At 44.8% G+C, this 25,202-nt stretch overlaps 1 protein-coding gene across 3 annotated transcripts; it reads right to left on the bottom strand.

The window, feature by feature from the left end:
• Positions 1 to 32: 32 nt before the first annotated feature.
• Positions 33 to 24,980, bottom strand: PIAS4 (protein inhibitor of activated STAT 4). 3 transcript variants are annotated; one of them, XM_026078665.1, is made up of 13 exons: positions 24,861 to 24,980; positions 20,915 to 21,350; positions 14,179 to 14,263; positions 12,514 to 12,555; positions 12,022 to 12,112; positions 11,550 to 11,678; positions 11,357 to 11,462; positions 7,743 to 7,816; positions 7,401 to 7,561; positions 3,751 to 3,881; positions 2,358 to 3,001; positions 1,596 to 1,808; positions 33 to 249 (listed from the first exon to the last, which is right to left on the bottom strand). In XM_026078665.1, the coding sequence occupies exons 1-11, from the start codon at positions 24,885 to 24,887 to the stop codon at positions 2,796 to 2,798; spliced, it is 1,488 nt and encodes a 495-aa protein (XP_025934450.1). In that variant the 5' UTR covers positions 24,888 to 24,980; the 3' UTR covers positions 33 to 249; positions 1,596 to 1,808; positions 2,358 to 2,795. The 3 variants fall into 3 exon arrangements, with proteins under 3 accessions (XP_025934450.1, XP_025934449.1, XP_025934451.1); XM_026078664.1 differs by having other exon boundaries at positions 33 to 1,808; XM_026078666.1 differs by lacking the exon at positions 24,861 to 24,980 and adding an exon at positions 23,756 to 23,888 and having other exon boundaries at positions 33 to 1,808.
• Between the last annotated feature and the right edge of the window lie 222 nt (positions 24,981 to 25,202).

Here is a 25,202-nt window from a genome sequence, read left to right as displayed (position 1 = left end):
AGGGGAAATCCAACAAGCAGAGATGCTAGGAATTAAATGTAAATCTTTCTTTTTATTTAACAAACACTATAATTTGAACTTTGAAGAATGTGTACTGAGGGAAAGAAAAATAATTTTCTTTTGTTTTTTCTCTTCTCTTTACAAAAAGAAAAAAACAGGATATAAGAAAAAACATATGTACAGGAAGAGCTGGCCAACTCAAACAGAAAGCAGTAACAGAAGCATGATGTTTCCAAACAGTGGCTTGGCCTGGAAAATTTAAAAGCAATTAAATTAGAATACAAATATTAGAAAAACTGGACTCTAAAGCTACTGTGCAGCCGGGGATGCAAGCCACAGAACTTTATACAGTAAAACTTAATTTTTTTTGAGCTCTACCCATTTTTTTGTTTTCCTTGAACCCCCCTCCCGCCTCCCATTTAAACCTGAAAACATATTGCTTACTCACAAAAAGAAAAGTCTATGCCATACAAATAAGAGTTACTCTGTGGGAGCAAGACTGGAAAGAGTGGAAGAGCAAACGCGAGCGGGCTGCCTCCCTCCCTGGCGGCCCGGCCCCGGCTCTGCCTTCCCCAGCCCCTTGCACGCCGCTGCCGGCCAGAAACCCCTCCGAGGTTTCCGAGTCTCCCCTGGCTGGCACCGGCTTCATGAGACATCTGGAAGGTCTGGGGACACAGACAAGGGTGTTTCCCCCCTCCCCCCCTTTTGCCTTCAGTTTTTGTTTGCTAGGACAAAAATAGAGATGAGATAGGCAGGAAGGGCTCATGGCCTGGGTTCTGCGGGACACAGAGTCCCGTCCCCTCCCACGCCGGGGCACAGCGCTTCAGAGCAGCCCCCCCCCCCCCCCGCGTGTGGCCCGCTGGAGAGGGCTGGGGGTGTACGCCCCCTGCACGAGGCACGGGGAAGGGTTTGGAGCAGGAATCTCCAAAGATGCCAGGTCTAAGCTTCCTGCTCTACAGCATCGATAGGATCTTTTTTTTTTTTTTTGCTCTCTTCCTATATGCTTTGGGGTAAGACCCTAACAAGGATTTAAAATAGTTCAAGGTGGAATTGGATGGCTTTTCAGTTGACATGGGGTCATTCGATGCATTGCTTTTTTCTGAAATGCATGATGAGTACTTGGGAAAGCACCATCACTTTGGTTCTGCCATCTAACAGCTGCCTCCTCCTCCAGGCCCAGGCTCCGGGGAGGAGGAGGAGGCTGAAGGGGTATGGGAGGGTTTGGGCTGCCGGTGCGTGACGCAGGGTGGGGGCTGGCCAGCCTGCGCAACACCAAGCGCCCCTCGCCTGCAGCTAGGCGGTCTCGGTATGGTGTGGCTGAACACTACTCACGTGGCCCTGGCTGTGGCATCGCCCCTCGGGTTTGGTGAGCAGGGCTCCCCTAAGGCCGTTCCCTCTGCTTTCCACCCATCCCGTGGGCACGATAAGGGGCAGAGCCACAGGCCAGCTTCCTTCCAACATTTATTCTCATCTACAGATGAGAAAAGTCAGCAAGGTCCAAAGCAAAACAGACTTCGGAGGCTTTAGTGGGAACAGCAGAGCTGCTTAGGCAAAGTTAATTACAAAAATTCTCTAAGACAAAGTCAAAAGGTTACCATTTGGAAACTCAAAAGCAACAACATTTTGCCATCAAGAGCATAGCAGTAGCTTTGGGTCTGGGACCAAAGTCTTGAACAGAGAAGTGGAAAGTCCAGAGGCTGTTAACACGTGGTCACGGGGCTCCACGCATCGTCCCTCGGCTCTGTCCTCAACACCCTGACAATAGTGCCGTCAGCAGTGCCAGTGATGGGCTGCGCACTGGTTCGTGACTGAAAGAAACCTGAATTGGAGTTTACCGAGGTAGTTGGCTAGAAACTGAGATTCCCCCACCTGGCATTTTCTTGAAGGCCCAAGCATCCCTCGCACCCCATCCCGCTCCTCCCCGCATGCCAGGTGTCCAGCTGTCCTGCAGGTCACTGCCACCGCCTCCAGAAACAAAGCCTTCTCAAAGAAAAGGGGATGCGCAGCCCTTTTAGTCTTCAAAAACACCAAGTTATTGCACTTCAAAAATACAACAGATTTGTGGTTCGAGCCCTCCCCACCCTCCCCATGGCTTCTGCTCAACTAAAATGATTCACTACGCACAATTTCTACATTACCTTCAGATTAGGTTAAAAGATTCAAAACGTTTCTCTTTACATGAGGTGCAGAGCTGCTTGAGCTCCTATCTAGAACAGTGCGATTCCAATCGTACGTCTCTTCCCTTTCGCCCCGTGCCCCCCATCCCCACCCCTAAAAATCCCTCTATGCTTGCTGGGTTATACAAACCTCCCTCGCCCACCCACCCCTCTCCCTCCCCCCCAACCCTCCCCACTCACATGTCCAGCAAAACTTTAGATAATCAGGAATGGTTATTTAACAAGACAATAAAAATGCACACAGCTTTGGAGATGCACGGAGTTAGATGTCCTGTAGATCTGCAGGTGAACTCCACCGATTCAAACCGTACTGGTGAACGGCAGCAGAGACCAGCGAGCTGTGGATTCTGACTGCCTGGCTTAAGACACTTTCCTTACTTCAGACTCCGGTTCAGGGTCAGGCTTTGAGTGGGGTAGTTTTCCAACCAAGAAGCAGCTCAATGGTTTTATTTTTATTTTTTTTTCCTCGTTTTAATGGTTAACTTGGAATAGGAAAGTCAAAGGAGATCAGGGAGGAAGGGAGATGAGGTGGGAGAGGACATTCTCCCCCTCCTCCAGTTTAGTAAGCACCAGAGTATTCAAGTCTGTCCATTCTGAGATTCAGAGCTGCTTCCGCAGTCAGCAGGCAGAAACTAAACCTTTCTCATAAGAGCAGCGTCGTTTTGGTTGGGGTCCATCATCATCGTCATCTTCTTCCTCATCTTCCTCCTCCTCTTCCTCCGATGATGAGCTGTCCAGTGTTAAATCCACAACATCAGCAGTGGCCTTGCCATTCTCACCATTACTGTTAGGAGTGGGCAACAGCCCGTTCACATCTGAAGAACCTGAAAGAGGGAGGAAGGCCTAATTAAGACACTTAATGTCCAGCTTAGAGGATGCTCCAGCGCTCCTGGTCTTTCATGGCTGCGCTGTACTTGACAGAAGGGTGGCAGGAAACAAATTCCACCCAAGCAGCTGCCTAAAACCAAGCCCACACCGCAAACCTGAGGTCCTCTCTGCAGTCAGTGCCTCTTACCATGCCCAATAGCACCTGCGCTGCCTGCTTAGAAAGTATCTGCCCAAGAACGGGGAGTCAGCTCAGCCAAAGCAGAAAGTTACCTGCCTACCCTGCCAATTCTGTCAGTAAAAATCACCACTGCTAGATCTGACCTTGCGCGGGCTGCCAAACAGACAACCCTTATAGTCAAAATCCTCTTTTCCCACAGAACAAGTACAGTGCTGTCCCAGGATGGTCTTGCTGAAGACATTTCAGAGTTCATTCCAAAGGTGCAAATGCCAACAAACGATTCGATGCCACTCTGAAAACAATCCAGCTTTGCTAAATGACCCATTTGGATTCGGAGTTAAACTACGCAGAAGCACAATTCAAGGGACCCAATTTCCCATCAACAGCAATCACCCTCTTCCGTAGGGATCTGATGCATCCCGGTGATGCTGTTCATTAGTGGAGAGAGGGGGAAACGAAGGGGATATCCAGAGGCAGCTCTTCCCAAGCCAGTTGGGGACCTCCAGTTTTGCAGTGTGTGCACATTTTCTACAGTCATTTAAAGTCCTCAGCCCTCTAGATACTCACCTAGAACTAATATTGGACATTGAGGGCTGCAGCTCCGCTCTTTCTCAGCTCTAATGGGACACCAGGAGCCATCCACCAGATACTCTATTTCATCTGCATCTTCACATTCTGTCAGTATCTTTGACAGGAGCCTGGACAGGAGAAAAGATGCCATCTATTAACCTTGAGGCTATCAGCAGAGTGCATTTAGTGACAGGCCATCAACCTGGATCTTCACCAAATTTCTCTTAACTTTAGGGCCATTTAAGGTGGTAGCGGAAGGCTGCCAAACAGACAGCCTTTGCAGTCAAGGGCTTGTTTTATTTCCCATAAAACAAGTACAGGTTCGGACAGTGCAAACCACTCCAGTCCTTTCTGACAACGTACCTAAACCATGAACTAACATTTTAATTATGTGCAATTAGAAGACAGTCTTGCCTCTTCACCCAGTTTCCCAAGTCTGTGGTACCACTTCCAGACAGTTGTCTGATGCCCCATCTAGAGCTCTGTCAGGGCTGGTGCAGGTACATTCATAACAAGGCATTAGGAAAGGACAAAATATCCTAATACATTAAGAAATAAGCAATCCCATAAGCAGCACTTCGCTTCCTTCCTATTTTGAATTCCCAAAGCCACCACAGCAGTCACCAAAGAAAAAAAAAAAAAAATACATGCAGCCTCCTGCAGCAGGAAAAGCATGTTCATCACTGAAAATACACCCAGTGTAGATACTTCAACATCTGCCCTCTCTCATCGTGGAGGGTCTAACAAGAATGAGGCCCTTACTCTGGCTCATTATGCCTTAGAGACTGGGCACTTGCTTTATTCTGGTATGTCCCACCATCTGCAGAGGATGTTTATTTGGAAATGCTATTAGAATCACAGTTCTGCAAGGCCTTCATTCACTTCTGGACTACAACATTTCCTTTCAGTATAAAAGAGAGCTGATACCAAAAATCTTAGAAGCTCAAGAGAGCTATTAATGGCCCATGATTCTGTTTTGGACACTGCTTCTCCCAGCTCAAGTCGGACATGTGTTTCTGCAGACAGTTCTGTCACTGAGCAGAGCAACCACCAAGGCTGCAATTCCGAAAAGCTTACAAAGCCCAGAGGATCTTAGGCTCAAGCAGCCAACTACCTCCTTAGGAGCCTACGCCCCTTTTTTGACTAACTTAACATCCAGCTGTGACTGCCAGCTTCCCTTTAGCTTACTTTTCGGGATGTCTTAAGACTACCTTCATACAACAGAACCAGTACTGAAACCCGGTCTCGAGCACTGCAAAGCGGAGACGCATATTTACAAGCCTTCACCAGTGACCTCCTCCTCCTTCTGAGGAGGGACACATTCTCTGCTGACCTGTGGAGGTTCCACAATCCAGCCCCTCGCACTCTCCCCTTCAGTTGCTGCAGCCTTGTTAGAGATCTGAAAGGAACTGGATTTTCCTGTTGCTGTTGGCCAGAGGACAAAGCAAACAGGTTATCTATGCCTAGGCTGTTTCAGACAGTCTAAAAAGCCACAGCTACTGGATCAAATCAGTCCCTGTGAACGCAGCAATGCTCAGAGTACTATCAGCACGGCGGTGGGAATATACCACCCAGGCCGAGACTCGTCTGCTCACTTAGCTGCGTCATGTGCCAAGGGAGCCGGATGCACCTGAACAATTTCTCTAAACTCTCTCTGCATTTGAGGGAATCTCCATTAGAGGCCAATTATACAAGCCATGAGGGTGGAGATCATTTTCCGGAAGCCAAGAACCGTGCATCTTGCTCCACCAGTCCTCAGCGCTGCTGTCGGCTGGGCTAGTGCCACTATGGATGTCAGTGATTCCAGCCCATAAAACAGGCTCCCTGCATTTCTAGGCAACAAAGCTTCATCTGGGGGTGGGTGGAGATCATCATTCACATTAATTCACTCTGTGTTCCTTCCTTTGCTCTTGGACAAAAGCCAGGCAATGTATTGAGCTCTTCTCTAAAGATCAGCCCCTAGAACCCATGTTTCTGGAGATAACAAGTATTGTAGCCAGCTTCCTAGCATGCCTCAGGTGGCCTCTGCCATCAGCCTAGCTAGTTCTGCAGTTTGCATACAGGACTCCTGCCTTCCAGGTGGGCAAAAGAGAGAGGGAGATCTTCCATTTTAGAGTAATCCTCTTGAGAAGCAGCTGCATTTTTAAGCTCTATATCAAGCCTCAGATGCATGAGCAACATCACCTCCAAAGTACTCTTACGCTGCCAAACTGTAGCACTCCAGCTCTCTTCCTTTATGGTAAGCCCTCTGTTCTCTTTGGTAAAAGCCCCAGCAAACCAACTGTAGTCTGGAGATATGGGAAACATCATCCCCACAAGGCTTCAAAACCAGCCGACAGGTTGAGTGGCTAGTCTAAAGCAACCTTCCACCAATTCGTGGCCAGAGAACACTTGCCATGGCTCAGGGAACGCATGCAATTCCCACCTCACACTGGTCCAAATGCTTTTTGGAATTTCCTTTGCTCCAGTTCCCTCCTGTACTTTTACTGCACCACTCCAACTATGCCAAATTCAGACTGAGACAGTAAAAATAGAACATCTCTAATGCAGAAGCAGCAGGGGCTGCCTTGCTGGGAACACTGAGAATTGGGATGCTGGTCTGGCTCCATCCTCCCAGCCCCCTACGRAACAGCAAGCAGCCCCAGGATGGCTGCCAGACTCAAACGCACCGCTAGGACAAAACCTCAGGGTCTGCCCTTCAGGGACCCTCTTTGCTCAGAGAGCTGTCCCAAAGGCTGGTTCTCTCCTGACATGCCCCATTTTGGGGACAGCCAGGAGCCCCCAGGCCCTGACAAGGGCACCAGTGCCCCCAGACCATGCTGAGCACCCCAGGGTCTCCCACTGCATGGGTTCAACTGGCCAGCAGGGAGCAGCCACTGCTGGGTGCCGCTGGGGAGACCAGGGCTGGAGGCCTCAGGAGCCTAGGCAAACCCACAGAACCCCCAAACCTGGACAACATACCCCAAAGCATCTTAACTCTATCCCTCCATGGGATTCCGACCCTCTGTTTTTCTTTGATAGGCATCAGGAATAGTCCCTACTAATGCATCCATCCTATCCCTAACACTGAGATATTCACAGTGGCCACAGAAATTGTACAGAAACAATTGCACAGACTGTAGAAAAATCTTATCCAAATACTGCATTCATACTTCCATCTCAGAGAGCTAGATGTTTCAGGATGTTTGTTTTAATAGCTGGCAGAGAAGACCCCCTGATCGTGGGCCAAGAATTGCTTGCGAACTGCTAAGCAGCTCACATCAACAAGAAAACAGGAAGACATTTCCTACCAAAAAAAAAATCACCTTATCGGGTGCTTATAAAGTGGGTTTATTCCATGCAGCGTGACATCTGTCAACCAACGCAGCTAGTTGTGTGGGTTCATCAGCCTGATGAAAAGAGCGAGGCAGTAAATGCTCAATTCTCAAAATGCTTTAGCATAATCTGAGAATTGAGAAGAGCAGACCAACAGTCAAGCCTTGCTCAAACACATTAAGACAATTAAGTTAGAATACTGTGCACCAGCAGAACATTTGTTTCTGGCTTTGTTTTGAGCCGGACCTCAATCAGACGTAAAGACCAAAAAGACAACCCTGAACCCAGGAGAGAAAAGAAGGGGTTGAGAAGAGAGGAGTGTATATACTCACCCGTCAATTATTAACTGGTCATAGGGTGCTGGTTTGTCACACACAGGGCACATCCATGTGGGCTTTTTCTCATTCATCTGTAGGTAGAAGACTGCATCAAAGCATTGCAGATGTGCACAGGTCTCCGCCCGGCATGGGACAGACAGCCGCATCTTCACCAGCTGTTGGACCAAAGAGCAGAAGATCAGCAATAAACCCCACCCAGGTTATCACCAGACAGCTCTCCTCCTAAACAAAAAAGGTCTGACATACAAGAAAGGGTTTGTTAGCCTGCAAAACCGGACTGAGAGCAAAATACGGTTTTCCAGTAAAAACAGACTAAAATATATTGCAAAGACTTACCGGACAGATGAGAGACACACGAACACCTGTAGTAGCAATTTCACTGTCTGGGTCCAAGCGTAACTTCTCTTTTACTGCAGTAAAAGAGTAGAGAGGAAAAAAATTTAACAGACCCAAACTTAAATCTGGAAACAATGTGCAACGCAGGTCAAGGAGCTCACCAACAGCCCTTCACTGTGTACAAGTCACTTTCCCTGCAGATGACAAACTCTGCCAGTCAGGGCCAGAGGACACAGGAGAGAGAAAGCAATTGTATTAGACACAGAAAGCATCATTGAATTGAACAGAGAACACTAGACTGCAGAGCTCAGTAGAGTTTTCTCATCGCCAGGGCTGAGACACAGCTTGTGTTGCTTAGCTAGCTGAAAACCTTGTGCATGATTAGGCAGTCTCTGGTCTACAGGCCAGCTGGAATATTTAAGTCAGCCAGGAACCTCACATTTTCTTACAGTCCCCACTCAACACACACATTCGACCCCCTTCCCAATGACTCAGCTCTCCCAGGCAAACAGCACAGGTTGCCTTGTCCAGGCAGACCAAATGAAGGAGAAGGGATGGACTTCAAAGGTGTGGGGATGAGGAGAGAGCACTGCGTGCATGGTAACCACTAGCTACACCGTTAATGCTCTCTTAGATGACCTTTCTTCCTCTGTTTTACAAACTCCAGGCTAAACAGCTGGAGTACATAGAGGAGACCACACTGCTGATTGTCTTTTTCATGTTAATGTTATACTGAGGCATCCAGCTGGGGGGTAACTGTCATCATCACCGTTCAGAAAAGGCTAAGACACCCACATACCTGGACTTCCTGCTATTTATTAGATTGTTCTGGTGGAGAGGGAAAGAGTGGACAGAGAGCTCTAGCACATAGCAATAGACTTCTGAAGTGAAGTTGTTTGAGGCTTATCTGGTCCTGCACAAGCAGGATGGATTATATTCCCTCCTGAGATCAGTGGCAATAAGACAGGGTCACCTCCTCTGCCACCCTGCTGAGATTCAGAGGAAGTCCCCCCCAAAAGCAAGCAAACACAGGACACAGTCAAATTGGCAAGAAACCATATCCCATCATTTCCCTATCAAATTAACCAGCCTCCTCTAACACTACTGGGCTGTAACTCTCCAGCTTATGTGCTGGCCAGCTCATTTATCCCAGCAGCCTGTTTCACAGGAACCACAAACAGTCCCAGAGGTACCAGGGCAGACAACTCAAAGAGCAAGCCAGGAAGGCAGCCATGCAAAAATAGTCAAAAGCAGTGAGCCAGTGTATTTGGAAAGAATCAGACATGAAGAAAGGAGGTAAGGAGCCCTGTCCCTGTTGCCACATCCTGGAATGAAAAGTCAGAGGGGCTTGCAGGAAAATCAGGAACAAGAGCAGATGTGCAGGTCCCACAAGTGAAGGTCCCTCCTCAAGGTGCAGAATTAACACAGGAAGTTAGCTTTAAACTACTAAACAACTCCTACAGAATAGCTGCTGCTAGCACTGCTGTCTGGAAAGGCCTATGACACTTCCATCACCGTTTTCTTTTGGAGCAAGTCAACCATTTATTTTGACCTTTTCAGATCATAACAAGATGTCTCCAGACAATGAACATGCATGCAGTTTTGCAACATACAGCTTGAATTAGAGAGTGACTTCTCAGATGAGAAATTCCCATGAGATTCCAAGATTCGGTGTTGTTTTATTCACATGAGAACACTTTTCAGCCAAGCTTAATTTTCACAAAGTTTTTTGTAAGAGCATTCTCTGTGCATCAGTTACTGTGACTCCTTGGAAGAAAAAACGGGCTTTTCCTAGGATCTCCTGATTATAATCAAGCTGTCTTAAGCTTGCTCTTAGATTCACAGCTATGTACATAAGCAGCTCTGTTTCCAGACAATGTTCCTACTAAAGTCAACAGAAGCATATGCAAAGGAAGATGAGTCAGCCCCGAGATGCAGCCAAAGTCAAAGGGTAGCTTTAGTATGCACTGAGGGATATTACAACGATCAGAATGTGGAACCACTTCCAGAAGAGACTAGAGCTATAACAGCAAAGTTTACAAGCTATTTGGGCTTGCCAGTTTCAAATGTCCAAACAACTTCCAAAAAGTAACAGGCCGAAAGAAACAGAACAAGATCATCTTCCTATTTGGTTAAATTTAAGCTCACCAAATGCAGCTCATCTCTGCCCCTAAGTTCAGCCAAAGCTGTCAGTTATCTAACTCAGTAGAATTGGAGGCACACACTTGTTACCAGCTGGCAAAGGGGAGGAAAGCTACTTTCAGAACCTCTGCCTGCTGCCCCCAGTTTGGGAAACCATCCTGCAAGCGCTCACTTTGAAGGGAACAGCATATACTGTTCAGTCTGGTTCCAAGAAGAGTGAAGAGTATAGGGGCAAAGAACGACAAGATCCTCTGCAGTTTATGACAACTCAAAACCCAGCATCTGCTCAGTTCACTTAAAGTTCTAGTGAAGAGCAAAAAGGGGAGCCCATCCAATGCTTCTGGCTTCTGAGAACGGTGGATATTTAACGAGTGGAATTTTTTGTTATGTCAGTAGATGAGTGCTGACTGTCAGAGCGGTCTAATATGGTCAGACTGCCATGAACGCTCTATTTGGTTTGGCATACAGATCTAGAAGTGCTCAGCATGCGCTGCAGAAATGCTGCACTTATGCACGTGAAGATACAGTTTGGCTGAAATAGCAGCATGCCCCACAATATGGGTGTTCTCTTCAGTTAGAAATCTGAAGACTTGACATGCCTGAATTAACATCTCCCCTATAAGCTACAACCTGTCTTCAAGTTGTTTCTTACACCTGGTAAGAGTCGCCTGTGGCCTGAGCAGCACATTTCAAAGACAATCATGATCCACAGTGTTAGTGTTTGGTTCTGCATCAGAGAACTAAAAGCACTCTCTCCAGTAACATTAAGTAACTGGAAGGAAATCCTCCAGTCTCTTGGGAACTGCAAGTCAAACTCTGTCTTGGAAAGGTAATTTCCCCTCACATTTACAATAACATTTGCCTCATGTCACAATGATTTACCTGAGTGGTCTAGGATAAGCATCTTTCGGGATCATCTCTTCTCTGAAGGTCTCAAGGCATATGAAAGTGCTGGTGGTGAAATCCCACTCCCAGCCCCCATGATTCACAGGGGTTTGGGCAGCAGGACATTTTCACCAGGATCCCTTGCTCCAGAAATCTCCTTTGGAAATAGTGTGGGTCAAGGCCGAGGTGCTGTGGTAATGTTTGTCAGCTCGTAATTACTCAGGTGAAGGCATGAAGCCATTCGCGTCAGAATGACACTGGCCTTCAGCAGCACTCACCACGATACAACCTGGGGACAAATTCTAAATCCAACTAAGTGATTCAGAGCTTCTGCAGAGTCACAAGAAACATGCTCCACAGAAGTGCTGCACTTGCACACAGATTTGGGGTAATTTCACACAATTAATATACAGCTTAGTGAGTCTGTGCAGATATAAGTGTTTTTATAGAACTGGAGAAGAGAAACTGCATGAAATTTGGCAGCTGTTTCCACATAAATTTCTAGTAGCCTGATTATTAAGGAATGCTGTGGTCTGACAGATATACAGTGAACCTCCCCTAGTCATCTCACAAGCAGACATACTCACCAAGTGCTTTGCAGAGTTCTGGATGCTTGATCCCAATGGTTTTCAACCTCTGCAGCAGCTCCGCTGAGGTCATCTGCCGCACTAAGTACAGCCCCACGGAATAACTCTATTGAGAGAAGGAAGGGAAAGAATGAGCGAGGCTGCCCTCTTGCACTTGTTTGTGCAGTTCTGCGCGATGTCCTTCGGCACATACCTTTCCATAATTCCCCCAGGTTACAGTGATGCGATTGGTCGCTGCAGACAAGTACATGAGATGGGTGAGGTTGATGGGACGACAGGGCCTTTTAGGTTCCACTCCAGGTTTGTTTGATGGATAGTAGCCCTAAGGCAGAAAGATTTTTTATTTATTTAAGATTTTATTGAAGATGCTGCTATGAAGAACATCTATTCATCAGCTTCGCAAAATTCTACTCACCCACAATTTGAAAGAGGGAGGGTAGAAGGGAGCAGAACAGTTGGACCAAATACAGAGTGAAAGGGAGCAAGTCTTTTTGCAAGAACAGTTTAACACCACATCTAATCCATTAGAAAAATAGCTTGAAACTAAGTAGTATGCTTTTATACTCTGGCTTCTTGTTTGCATTCATCAGAGAAACGGCTTCCATTTATATGACACAAGTCCTTCCAAAGCTGTAATGTTACGCTTCCTGGCTGAGCTGACTTACCGGTACTGAGCAGTAACTGTGATTCACTTTCACTGCAATGTTTGGGGGATACTGATCCTCCTGAGGAGAACTAGTGTCTGTGTAGCAGATCCTGGAAAGAAACAATTCATCTCTTAATAACCCTATGCTTTTTGCATGTTCAAAGCTCTCTGCTCATCAACAGCTACCAGTAACGAGCCATCAGCACACCAACCCATGCTCCCTCCTCTGGTCAAACCAAAGCCAATTCTACTCAACTCTCCCAGATCTGACAGCAGAATCTGACACTCTGCTGTTTTCTATTACGTCTCTAACTGAAGTGCTACATGGAGAAAGAGGTTAGAAAGTAAAATTTAAGATGCTTGCGTTAAGCCTGCAAATGAACTACTTACAGTAAGTCATCTTTGTAGCTAATAAAAAACACACTGAAACCTTTACCATCTTTTGCTAGTGCCTTCCCTTCTCCCCTGTTTTGCACCTTGTGGGTTTAATTAATCTCATGCTCAGACTTACCTTAGCACAACCTGAACCGATTTCACACCAGGTTGCAACTCCCTAATAGATTAGAGAAGAAACAAAGTTATGTAAAAAAAACAAGAATTATTTTCTGGAGTTTTATTTACATTGTACAATTCACTCTGCAGACATCAGTTTTCAAAGCTGTAAAAGTGCTGGGGGAAGATATCAACTTGCCTGGCATCTTTTCTCTAATTTATAAGCATTTAATTCCTCTCCCCCAATAAAATCTAGGTTTTAAGGCCAGAACTATCAGACAGTGTTCCTTCAAGACTCTCTTTGTTTAATTATTTAACTGAAGCTGTTCATGCAAACCAAGGAATCCAAGTATTATAGCACCAGCAGAACAACTGTTAATATTGCTAGCTCAGAGTAGTACTATTCATAACAAACAGGATTACAGCCGATTTCAGAAAAGCTACATTTCAGAGCAAGGATATTTTATCAGAAGACTTGATACGCAGGTACAAACCTACTCTAATTTCTGCACAGGATGCAAAACAATAGAAAAAAAAACAAATTTAGCCTTGATTTACCTCTGGAAATGTCTCATAGTCCAATTCTGTGTTTTAATATAATTGCTTTAATCTGGGGGGCAGGTGGATGGGGCAGAGCCTCAGTTCAACTGACAGAAGAGAGCTGCTCCGGCAGTTTTAGAAACTGTGTGGAACATATTTGGATACTACCCACAAGAAGTGGAGGAAGATGGACCTACATTGAGTGATTGTTCTAGACAAGCAAAGCACTCATTGAAACCCATGCTATGAAATTACTATATTTAAGTCATATTACTGACAGTGAAAGTTTTCTCATAAAACCAGATATATGGGAGAAAGACAGAACTGAGAATCAGAGGTAACATATGTAGTCTTTTATCACCCTAAAAGACTTCTGTGGTATATCATTTCCTTTCTGTTAAGTCTTCAGCTTCTCTTCCACTGCCTCTGCTGACCTACTGGGATCACAACAGTAATCAAGCACTTCAAATTCAAGAAACAAATCCCTCCTTCTGATTCTACAATAACAGTACAATTCACTGTTTAGAGGGTTTTCTCTTTTTAAATAAAGGTTTTGCACTTAGTTTTGGAGGATCTCTTTGGCATCATTGTCCTTTCCTGGCAGCGAGGGCCAAAGCAACAGTTCAGCAAAGAGGAAGCTTTACTGCCTGCGCTGACATCTTTCACACATTCATTGTTTGAATCAAAAGTTACGTCATGACAGAGGTCATGGTAAATCCTAATCGGTGCAAGATGTTTGCTTATGTAGTTACTATAGTATCCCTTTCAAGAAGGAAGCTTTCTTTCAGAGGCAAACAGCATTACACGTTTAGCTTTTGAACTTTTGATGCAAAGAAAAATCTGCAAATATTCACGACATGAGCTCAACAAAGAATTTAGCTCATCAACAATTTCATGCTGTTTTTCCTGACCAGGTGTACTATTCAAATAAAAGATTATAGGAGTAGCAGAAGTGAAACCGAGAGAGTTAGGTAGGTAGAACTGTATCCAAAAAAAAGGCTACTTCTGACATGAAGCCGGTATGTCTGCTACTGTCCTCAAACATGCTGTTTCCATGCAGAGAACAAAAGCTCCTACAGAGAGGGAACACAGAGGAATTGCACAGCTACAATTTCTTAAACTGTTAATACACAATGAGAAGTACCTGGAATTTCTGATCAACTCCACTTGTCTTGGTGTCAATGCAAAAATACACGGACTTTCCTGAAGCTTCTCATTATTCTGTGGAACTGAACAGGAAAGAAAAAAAAGAAAAAGAAAGAAAAAAAAAAAAGACTGCATCAAACTGACGGCAAATTGATAACATCTAGTTCTTCTTACAGTGTTAAGCACTGTAAGTGTTAAGGTGAATTTTTATGGTTTAAGCTATGGTTATTTCCAAGTTTCATAGTATTGGAATTTGCTTCCATACAGCTAAAGAACCATTGCATGAGAACTCCAAACATTATACATTCTCCCAAAAAGATAATAAACTAAGGTTTGGTAAATGCGCTGTTGATTACAACACTGCTCATTTGTTGCTTGCCTGTTTTGTTAGCTAGCAGACTAATAATACACAGCGGATTTGGCCCTGCTTCCCCCGCCCCTGCAAATAATTAATGAGCCAACAAGAACATTTTCACATAAGAACGCGCAAGCGGCATCACAGCATGGAGACTATAACTCAGAGAAAGCATAAGAACAGAGGAAAGGAAAGGAAAGGAAAGGAAGGAAACAACTAAAAAAAGATCAGCTTAGATAATAAAAATAGCATCACAAAAAACAGCTCAAAGAGAGGAAAAACATTATTTACAAACACAGAAGGATGATGGCGCACTTATAGGTAGGGTGTTGCAGCAGTCCACTTTCAGAAATGGTTAACTGCAAATCCAGTATTAATTAGCCTTTTATCCATTCACAATTTTGTTTTAAGATCAAACACATTTACAAACATGGTTAAAATTGAGCTTGAGATTTAGAAAAACTTATGTTAAGACTTCTGCTTAGTACCTCCTACTAAATTCAAAGATGCTAAATTTATTATCAGTGCGCATTTCCAACTGAAGTCAGGGCTCTGAGCTGGTGAACCTCACTGGAAAAAAAATACAGAACAGGAAGTAACAAAACAGCTTTTTGTCTTTTTAGCAAGAATACGAATTTTTTGCATCACTTTAATTACTAGCTTATTCAAAGACAAAATATCAGAATTTGAGAAGTAGGAAAATATGTTTTCCTGTGTATGGATAAAAATGAGATGAAGGAAGGATAAAACCTCAGCAGCTCTAAGATCTTAAAAGACGTAGTGACAAACTGATTCACTGACTACAGATACTTCCCTTTGATAATTCAGCTTTAAAAAGGCAGAAAGGGTTTTTGTAAAGTGGAAAAAAAAATTTAAGATGTCTTTATGCACTTTAATTGAATTACAGTTTCCATTGAAATACCTCTCGACCAAAACAACCATCAAGTAGTAAAGCATTTCCTAAAGAATGTATCATTCATCACTTTCTAATAATAAAAAATAGAAATCATGTTAATATCATTGCTTAAATGACTGCCTGTAGACACACTGTCCTCCTGATGGGCTAGTTATGCAAAAGCAAAGCAACTCTGTTAGGAAAAACAAAAAGATTTTTTAAAAAAAACCACCATTTGTATCAGTTCTCTCTGCAAAAGCTCCCTCTTCCTTTACAAAAAAGGCAGCTGGCCATCCGAAGAGCGCTGCCTGCAGAACTATCTAGCACCGTTAGAGGATGCCATCAGCAATGGAAGCCAAACCCTGCTAGCTACCCAACAAATTTGCAATCACCTCTCCAGCAAAGTTTGCTAACATCAGAACTAGTACACCATGAATTTCAAAATATGTAATTTCTTCACTTCGATCACATACCAAAGGACAATACCAAGGACAAGTACTGCAACTTTCTTCATAAAACAACTGAAATACCGCTGCTATCAGGTACAGAATACGATGGTAAGTTTGGAGACAGCACTCCCGGAGCACCCACTATTGCTGTGAACAACACTACACAATTTGTACAACCAATGTTACAGGAAAAGCAAAAATAGTCAAATGCAAACATTTTTCCTACAAATACTTAGTTAACAACTCTTTTCTTTTTACCTGAAGTAAAAAGAAATGAGTAGCAGCAGCACATGCTCCCCGGTTTCTTTATTTCTCGCCCGTGAAAGACCCAAGTAACAGAGTATCTTTTCCAGGTAAGAATTGAGAGGTGCTTCTCAACTATGCTCACAAAAAACCCCCACACAGCTGAAGGGAAAACAAAATCCAAAGGATACGAGACCGCTAGACAGACTCAGTATATGTCCATGCATATCTTGCTGCCAAAAGGGATCAGAATTGGATGCTTCAGAGAAAAGTGCAAGAGAACGTTCTCCAAAAAACTGAGAGAAAAACTCTCAGAGAGAGCTGAGCAATGACCCAATTTTCCTTCAAGACCTTAATTCTGGAAAATAAGCCGAAACTCCAGTAGGTACACTCTTTGGTATCTACTCAGCTAGCCATTCCTTTGCTAAACAGCCAGGAAAAATTATTAGGATTTTAAAGCTAAATATATTAGACAAGCGAGTTTCAGCCCTTCTCCAAGACAGATGCCTCCTTCGCACACAAGTCTCTGTTTCTTGACTTGTACAACTGCTGCTGGGATCAATTTATTTTAACAGTTGACAACAGCAAGAAATCAATTTTTAAGACTGAGCTTGATCAGCAGTTCTCTGAATGAGCCAACACACGAAAATTCTAAAACCCCAAAGGACTTGGCAAACCATACTCAAAATTCTAGGCCTACGTAGCTGTGATGGATGCTCACACTGAGAAGCCAACCTAATCTGCACTTCTTGATCCAGCAGGCTAGACTGTGCCGTGCAATGTAAGGACTACACTGATTTCAGTGCTTTAAGGTTTCCCTGTCTCAAGGTGTGCCCCCCCCCCTTTTTTAAATAATCCTCCTCACTATTATACTTATTGCTCAAACCTGCACAAGGTTTTATACCCGCAGGATAGAGATTATATTGTCATCACAGCAGCAGGGGATCCCAAAGGTAGATCCCCTGATAAAGGGGAGAAGCTGCTGCTGGCAGCCTGCTTTTGTCGGGTCGAGGAGCTGTCGTGAGACCTCATTCACATCCCTCCAGCTCCAAAGCAGTCCACATCGAGACACAACACAATGCACATTTTTTTCCTTCTTGGCTATTGGAACTGTTCTGACTAGATTGAAGGGCATTTGTGTTCCTGCTGGGCTCGGAGAGAAGGGGCAAACTGATCATATTACATCTTTAATTTTTGTAAATGGCAGAAGCATTCATTTTAACACACAACTACAGTTTGTTTAGTTGGCTACGTCAACAGTTTGAAAGCATGCTTTTGTTGGGATTCCTTGGAGATTGCCCAACGCACCGGCGTTGCCTTACAGTCAAGGGAACGCAGTTGCCTTAGCCGCAAAAGCAGGCCACCTGTTTACAGCAACTGAACTCGATCTTCAAAGGGCGAGCACGGGGGGGATATAGTGGGAGTTTTACTACTTAAACATAATTGAAGCGTAGCAACGCCACTGCAAGGCAGGTATTATCAAAAGGTTTAAACCAAACAAATACTGTTTACACTGACAGTGGCAGGACCTCCCAGACTATGTGGCCTTCTGCTCCCACAGCTGTACCACAAGATCTCTTTGGCATGCCTCCAAGAGAAGACCAGAAGCCTCAATATCTACAGAAAGTACAGGCTGTCACAGCTAATATTCAGGAAAAATAAATAAAATAAAATAAAATCAGACAGCATTTCTTGCAGCACACTATTACCGTCAAAAACTATATTTATGCTGCTTTACCTAAAGAGGTGCCAGCAGATAAGTACACTTACCAGTTAGGTGTGCAGGCACTACAACTACAGAGCTCCCATAAATGCTCTGTTTCTTAGCTACTTACTTGAAATACAATGCATAAAAGATATTAGTATTCATTCCCTCTAAAAAGGCATCTGATCAATCTTAGTTTTAAGCCTTATCTACCCAAGAGAACTGTGATGATTTAAGTAAATTAGAAGAATTCTTTCATGCTGACATCCTTAAACCAACCCAGAAAACTGTTGCAGAAGCTGTTCTTGTGTAGATAACTCAGAGGCTAAACTGAATACTTAAATTGTCTGAAATTGTGCAGGCCAAATATGAGATATTAACTGGTTCACAATGGACCTAACCTATTTGCTCTAGCTGAAACCACCTTTGTCTACAAGTCTAACAGTAATCTGACACTTCTTCAGGGAATCTGTTTGCCTAGAGACCAAATTAGGCATCGCCCACCTCACCTTTGCTCTCAAGGCAATAATTTCAAAGAGGCAAGAGAGCCTTTTGATTAGCAAATATGCTTCCAATTGAAGTCAGGAACATATAAATTACATTTCCCTTATTCCCATCACAGCTTTATGCTTAAAATACCACTTTTGTAGCCTAGGGTAATGTGCTGCTACAACAGCAGCTAGGTACTTTTAAACAGATCTGAGAGCTCAAATCTCTTTCAGGTACTTCCACATTACAAGTTTCTGAGGTTCACAAGGAGCTTATGTTTGGTCCAGACACAGAATGTAAATTCCTGTGTAACAAAGCGTAGATGGGCACAGCTTCCCTACAGAAAAACTCGCCATTTTTCCCCTCAGAGTGCTTTGTTTTTCATCCTTCCACACTAAGCAGAACCCCATGCAAATACAACTCCTGATTTTAGAGGTCATTCCAGAACTAGATCTCAGCAGAGGCACCTAGTAGTTCTGTTCCAGTTAGCAACATGAATGGGGAGCAGCAGATATTCACGCTGTGTTGAAATAGCCCCAGTTGTACAGAGACACAAATGCTTCTTTCTTCACATTAGCGTAGGCAGAAGGAATTATCGTTGCTGACCACCGAGTTGGGAAAATGAAACAAGTGTAAAAGATGTCTTTAGATTCTGAACAGTCGACTGGGACAACGAAGACTGAACATCTGTTCAACACCCAGCTCCTCAGCACCAGTCCCCAAAAGTTAAGCAGAAAATGCTCTCATCGAAAGGGAAAATTAGTCAAATATGCTTTAGGGAACAAGCTGACCCGAGGGAAGTGTCAGCTAACATAGAGCCTAGATACTAAATTTAATGAGACCTCAGTTCTGATCTCATGTAGAAAATTTAATGTCAACCTTCAATAAAATCTATTAATCACAGTAAGTACATCCCTGCTCCTCTCCCATCTCTAGATGTTTCCACCTCTTAAATTTATTTTTTTTCAAAATACTCCATTTGCATTTTTGACTGACAAATGCCACTCCGCATTCAAGGCTGAATTAACCTATTCCCCAAGCAACGGTATTTAAAATAATTTGAGTTTTACAGTGGCAGTTACCCCATGACTGTTTAAATGGTCGCAGTATTAAGACATTTGCTGCCTCCAAATGCAGACAAAAGTTATATACATATCAAATAACAAATTCGTTGTATTTTCTTTTTTTAAACATACTGGTGAGCCACCCTGAAGCCATCAGCACAGAAATAGGTGTAAACAGGGAAAGTCATGCAGTGCTATGCACAAAGGATAAAAAGGATAATAAACATATGGAAAAAATTATTAGGGAAGACAACTAAGAAAGGATATAAATGAGCTCAAGAGATATCCAGACTAGCCCATGAAGGCAGAAGAGAACGAAAAGTTCTAATGAAAAAGCAGAAAGATGGAATTAAAAAATTATGAGTGCAGGCACACTGGACCAGATGGCCATTTCCTGTTCTGAAAAATGTATGTTCCACTGATATAAAGAGGACAGCTTTAAGAATTTCTGAGTTGTGGTCAGACAAATTGCACAAAAGCTCAGATCACTGTCAACAAATCCCAAACACTTGTCTACCCTGATAACACCAGGCAGCAATAGCCACTGCACACCTCTTTATTCAAATTTCTAACATGATCCAACACTGCAGCCCTTCATGCACCTGCACAGACATAAGATGCGATTATCTTCATCTATGACAGTTTTTTTCAGTCCTCAGGCACATCAGAAACATGCTTTTTCAGCAAAGAAAGATCAGCTTCCCAAGTTCTAGGTTCACTTAATAGTGAGGCCTGGTATTACCATATTTGCTTTATGAGCCACTGAGGCTGAACACCATACAATGATACTTCCCCTCTGTATATAATATCTTCACTACAAGAACATTACATCTAATCTCAGTGACAATACTCTTCTTGGCTCAGAACTGAAACAATGAAAAGTCAGACTTCTAGACCCAAAGTGGAAGAAAGTGTTTCTTCCAGTTTTCAAATTTTCCTAGTTGTTCCTTAAAATACATGGTATCATGCACCAACAATTGTGACAAGCATAAGAAAAAACGCCAGAAATACTCTTTGATATGTGTACCACCTTCTTTCATCCGCAGGAGGCTTTAGATTAGGTATGTTAAGCACCGAAAAACAGCATTAGTGTAGAATGTGCCAGCATATTTGCCTAGCACAGGTGCAACGCCAACACAGAAAGAAAGAGTTTCATCGATACACTGCTACATTAGGGAGAAGGAAACAGATTATGATTCACAGCACAGGACTGCAATGTTACATGGCAGCATTTCCAATGAAGGATATGAAAGCTACAGCCAAACAAGACAGGCTTTCAAATTACAACCAAAGTGACCACCTTTGTGTTCTAAGGCAAGGGGGAAAACAGATAAGAATATTCTACTCCATGCTTAAAGCATCTGGGAGGAAGGGGGAAGATATCCATCACAACACAAATCACTGTTTCTCCTTCTGTCACACAGTTTTACTGATCCTTGAAAATACTGCCATCTTTTCAACACTTATTATCTATTTCAGTTTTCTTTCCCAGACCACTTACAGCAGAAGAGCACCAGAATACGGGAAAACTCACCTAATTCTGTTGGCTTCAACAGTTCATCCAGGGTCGTATAGAAGGGAAGTTTCACCAGCCGAACTTCAGGCTTTACAACTTTGGGTGGCAACCTTCCCAGTCCGTTAAGGTATTTCCCATAGAGCGCAGGATAGTCAATATTAGTAGTTGAGATAGAAGTCCTAGCAACAGTGCTCCCACGGTCAAATGAAGAATGTATGGAGAGTGCCTCAGGAGACCGGTGCTGCTGCGGCTGGGGCTGCCCTGGTTCAGAGCTCTTCTTGGCATAGCGAGTCTCATAGAGCTCTTTGATCTTCTTGAAAACTTCAGGGCTACAGTCAAATTGAACCAATTGCAATGCTCTGGTGACTAGTTCATGTTTAAGTCCACTTTTACTCCTGCCAACAAAACCCAGCAACATCTGAAGATCTGAGACTCGGAAACTCATCACCATGTTCTAGGGAATAAAAGATTTAAAATGTTCTTATAGTTGTAAAGAGAAAGTATCAGTTCTCACTATACTATTCTATATATATGGATAATCTATATATATGGATTCTATATATAGAATCCAAAAAACTAAAAATCCAGTATAAGAACAATACCAAGCCTTCTGTTCAAATTAGCTGTTATGCATCTGATCAACATTCCATTTATTAGGTACTTGTTTGAGCAAAGCAAATACAAAGGAGATCATCAATTGAAAAATCAACTAATTCACCCAAATCAGAGAAATGACACCGGATGGTCACTGAGTTGATCCAAAATCATCTGTGATGACTACTAAACATCCTGAATGTAATTCTACTAGAAGCAATAGTGACCACAAAGGAAAAACACTTAAAACAGTCTGCCCCACACAGTACAGTATATATTAACCCCTTCACCATGCAGAGGCTCAAAGCATCCTGACTTCTAACGCATCTTCGGGTAAGAGCGTTACATTAAAAGCTTAATCTAAAATATTATTAGCGTAAGGCAAAGGTGGAAAATGAATGTGAGCTGGAGGATGGATGACATTTCAGGGAACTGGGGGTGCCAATCCTTTAGGATTCTTTGTACTGCATTTCAGTGCACCTAGATATGGTCTGCATGTGCAAAAAAAATCCCCAACTCTTCCTACATAGGCAGGGCTTTTTAAAAAGTATCAGATATTTTAGGCTATGGAGTGATATTAAAAGACTATAAGACTATTAAAGAGGGAGAAGGATGTTCCCATGAGAACAATGCCTCCAGACTCCATCTGGGGGCTTTGCCAAGCATTCTCCCATGATTACAGCCAGTAGCTGCTTTTCCTCTTGCTCTAGTACTATTGATTTCAATGTTTTGATAAGCAGTAAAACTATCTCTGTCTTCACAAATTCACTCTCTTGCTGCTGTGGAAACTCAAAAGGCCCATAACTTGTCAGTGGATTCAAAGACCATACTATATGATAAGGCGCCTTTCCACTGAATTAAGAACTAGAAATTATTTCAATTAGAACTAATGCTAGAGTCTGGTCAGACTGATGTTTCAGTTCTCTCGTATGGCAAAGCAGCTTTTTGAATGGACAAGGCAGGCTTATAAAGTACATTTTTTTTTAAAAAATGCAAGCTGCATGASAATRTACTTAATAGACATACATTTATTTCCTCAGTGCCCTTCCTGGTTTGTGGGAAATTTCAGAATTTCAAGAAGAATTCCCAACTGTGCCACAGCAAAGAGTAGGAGCAGAGATCCAATAGGTCTCTTTTCCCCAACCTACCCTTCACTTGTTTGTTGATTATATTAAAAAATGCATAAAAGTCAGATTTCTGTGAAAGTTAAAATAGTAGTCTTACAATTTCCTAGAAAAAAAAAAAAAAAGGATGAACTAGTTTTTTTTAAAGCTACTGTTTAGCCCAGAAACATTTTACAGCCACATTTGCCCGTGTGGGAATTAGACTACAGAAAGAATGTCATTTTATTTTCTCTCTTTTCATGAAATCTGTCATTTAATCTGGAAACCCAAAAGATGTTAAAGAACTTCACACAAATGTCACTGGTTGTAGTTAAGATTTTTGGTAGCTGTGATGCGTCCCAGAATACCTTTGATGTGAGAAAAAGGCAAGTAACTTTAAAGAGGAGAGAAAGGATGTTTAATTGCTAGAACGTCAGGATTCAGGAGATCTGGATTCACTTCACTGCTTTGCTAGATACCACCTGCGTGATCCTGGACAAGTTCAGTTTCTGTGTCTCTGTTTCCTCTATCTACAAAATGGAGAGTGCATTGGCCTCTCAGAAGCACTTCAAGGATAAACAGCATATTTGCAAAGATAACCACAGTAAGGCTGTGAAGCGCTTCAGTTGTACAGTAACGGGGAAGTCACATGAGCGCAGCAGACAGATATTCCTACACTCACTGCTTCTACACCACTGCTCATTTGGGACCTTAGGTACATAAAGTGGAGTTTGACCCAATAGTTTTCCACAGTTTACAGTTAGAAGGATTTAAGACCTAGAAGGGTGATCAGATTTGACCAGTAACAGCAGAACAAGTTAGCTTCATACATAGAAAAATGTATCACTGAAGCTTAGAACTGCATAACCATACAAGTGGTACTTAGATCACATTAACTACTGAGGTTATTTAATGCTAAATTTAAAGTCAGATCCTCCCCCTGAGGAAGCCTTGCATCTGAGCGACATGGAGTGTGTCGCTCAAACATCTGATAAGGAGGCAACTGATGAAGTCTGGGAAATGCACCTCCTCCAGAAGAGTCCTGGGCTCAGCTCACAATAACAATGAAAGATGCCAAATACTAGCGAGAGCAGAGACCACAGCAACTCTTAAAATAGACTCTCCACATCTTATTTTTGCAACCATCCAGCCACATCCTTACTTATTAGCTAACCCTGCAGGTGCTAAAAACAATTTCCATGCGTTGAAGTCACTCAGTAAACACCCTTAGCGCCAGCTTCACCATGACACCGTTGTGCGAAGCCTGCTCAAGTGCAGCGAGTCGTTCCTCTGCGCCACTGCACACTGACAGAGCAAAACAGAGAATTCCCATAACCAAGGTGAGAACAGTGAATTGGGACTCAGAGAGGGGAAGAAAATAATAATAAAGCGGAGACTGAGTCCTCTCCTGCTGAACATCCTTTCTGCAGGAGGCCTGCTGTGGTGCACAGGACGCTTCAGAAGTACGATACAACTTAAGGTATGCTTGCTTCAAAAATGTTTCATTCAGAAGTGCCTCAGATGTATCCTGGAGCCTCCATGACATGTAGAATTAAGGGGGGAGCTTTCACCTGGATACCTTCAGCCCTGGACACTGCTCGTTTCCCACTTCCACGCTCTGCTTTCCGTGGGCTCCCCCCATCATCAGCCGGAGCCGTCGCACGACCGGCCCCCGCGGCCTCAGGGAGGGGGCAGCGGCGGCTCCAGCCCCGAGCGCGCCCGCCCGCGGGCGGCTGGACAGCTCCGCGCCCCCCACTCCGCGCCCCCCACTCCGCGCCCCGGCGGGCACGAGGCGCCGGGGCCCTCCGCTGCGGGGGTGGGGGGGAGGGAGCCCAGCGGCCGAGAGGAAGGAGCCCCGCAGAGACGGGCGGGGGAAGCCACCTGCCTTAATTAATTACTCGTAATTAATAGGAAGAGCAGAACACAGCGCGGCCCCGGCCGCGGGGGGAGCCCCCAGGGGCAGGCTCGGACCCGCCGGGCCCCGCGGGGCTGCGAGCGGCGCCAGGCCGGGCCAGGGAAGGGGTTCTGCGCCCGGCAGGGGGGCCGTGGCCGGGCCCAGGAGGCCGGGGCGGGGCCGGGGGCGGGCGGCTCCTGAGGTAAAGTGGGGGGGGCCGGTCCCGGGGGTGCCGCCCCCCCGGCTCTCGCCGCCGTGCCGCCCTCCTCACCACCATCCCCCGCCGGGAGCCGCCGCCGCCGCCCCCCTCGCCCAGCCCCGGTCGACAGCGGCGGGAAGAAAGGCGGGGGAAGGGGGGGGGACGCTCACTCACTTTCGCCTCCACCAGCTCCGCCGCCATCTTGGCCTCCAGCGTCCACCGCGCCGGGAGCCGCCGCCGAGTCACGTGACGCCCGCGGCGGGGGAGGGGCCGCGGGAGGCGCGCCCCGCCCAATCCGCGCGCGCGCCCTTCTCCCCGCGGGCCGCGGCGCCGCGGCGCAGGCGCAGTGGCCACGCCCCGCCCGGCGACGCCTTCCCGGTTGCCTTAAAGGGGCAGCGCCCCGGGAACCAGGAAGGGGCACGGTTACCGGAGGGGGATGGGAGCGATGGCGGTAGCGGCTCCCAGGGCCGCAGCCCTTCAGGTTGGGGGGCAGCGGGGCGGGGTGTGTCCGCGTGG

The sequence above is a fragment of the Apteryx rowi genome, unplaced genomic scaffold (assembly GCF_003343035.1).
Source record: "Apteryx rowi isolate R43461 unplaced genomic scaffold, aptRow1 scaffold_482, whole genome shotgun sequence".
In the NCBI taxonomy this organism is placed as follows: Eukaryota; Metazoa; Chordata; class Aves; order Apterygiformes; family Apterygidae; genus Apteryx; species Apteryx rowi.
The sequence above is the reverse complement of the archived record's forward strand: the minus strand, read 5'-3'. Positions and strand labels throughout refer to the sequence as shown.

What these genes read in the sequence shown, in the direction of transcription:
- PIAS4 (XM_026078664.1), bottom strand. Translation starts at nt 24,887, where the DNA reads ATGGCGGCGGAGCTGGTGGAGGCGAAA. An exon ending in CCTGGGGGAATTATGGAAAG is followed by an intron (nt 11,463 to 11,549) that starts GTATGTGCCGAA and finishes TTCTCTCAATAG; the next exon opens with AGTTATTCCGTGGGGCTGTA. An exon ending in AGAACTCTGCAAAGCACTTG is followed by an intron (nt 7,817 to 11,356) that starts GTGAGTATGTCT and finishes CTTTTACTGCAG; the next exon opens with TAAAAGAGAAGTTACGCTTG.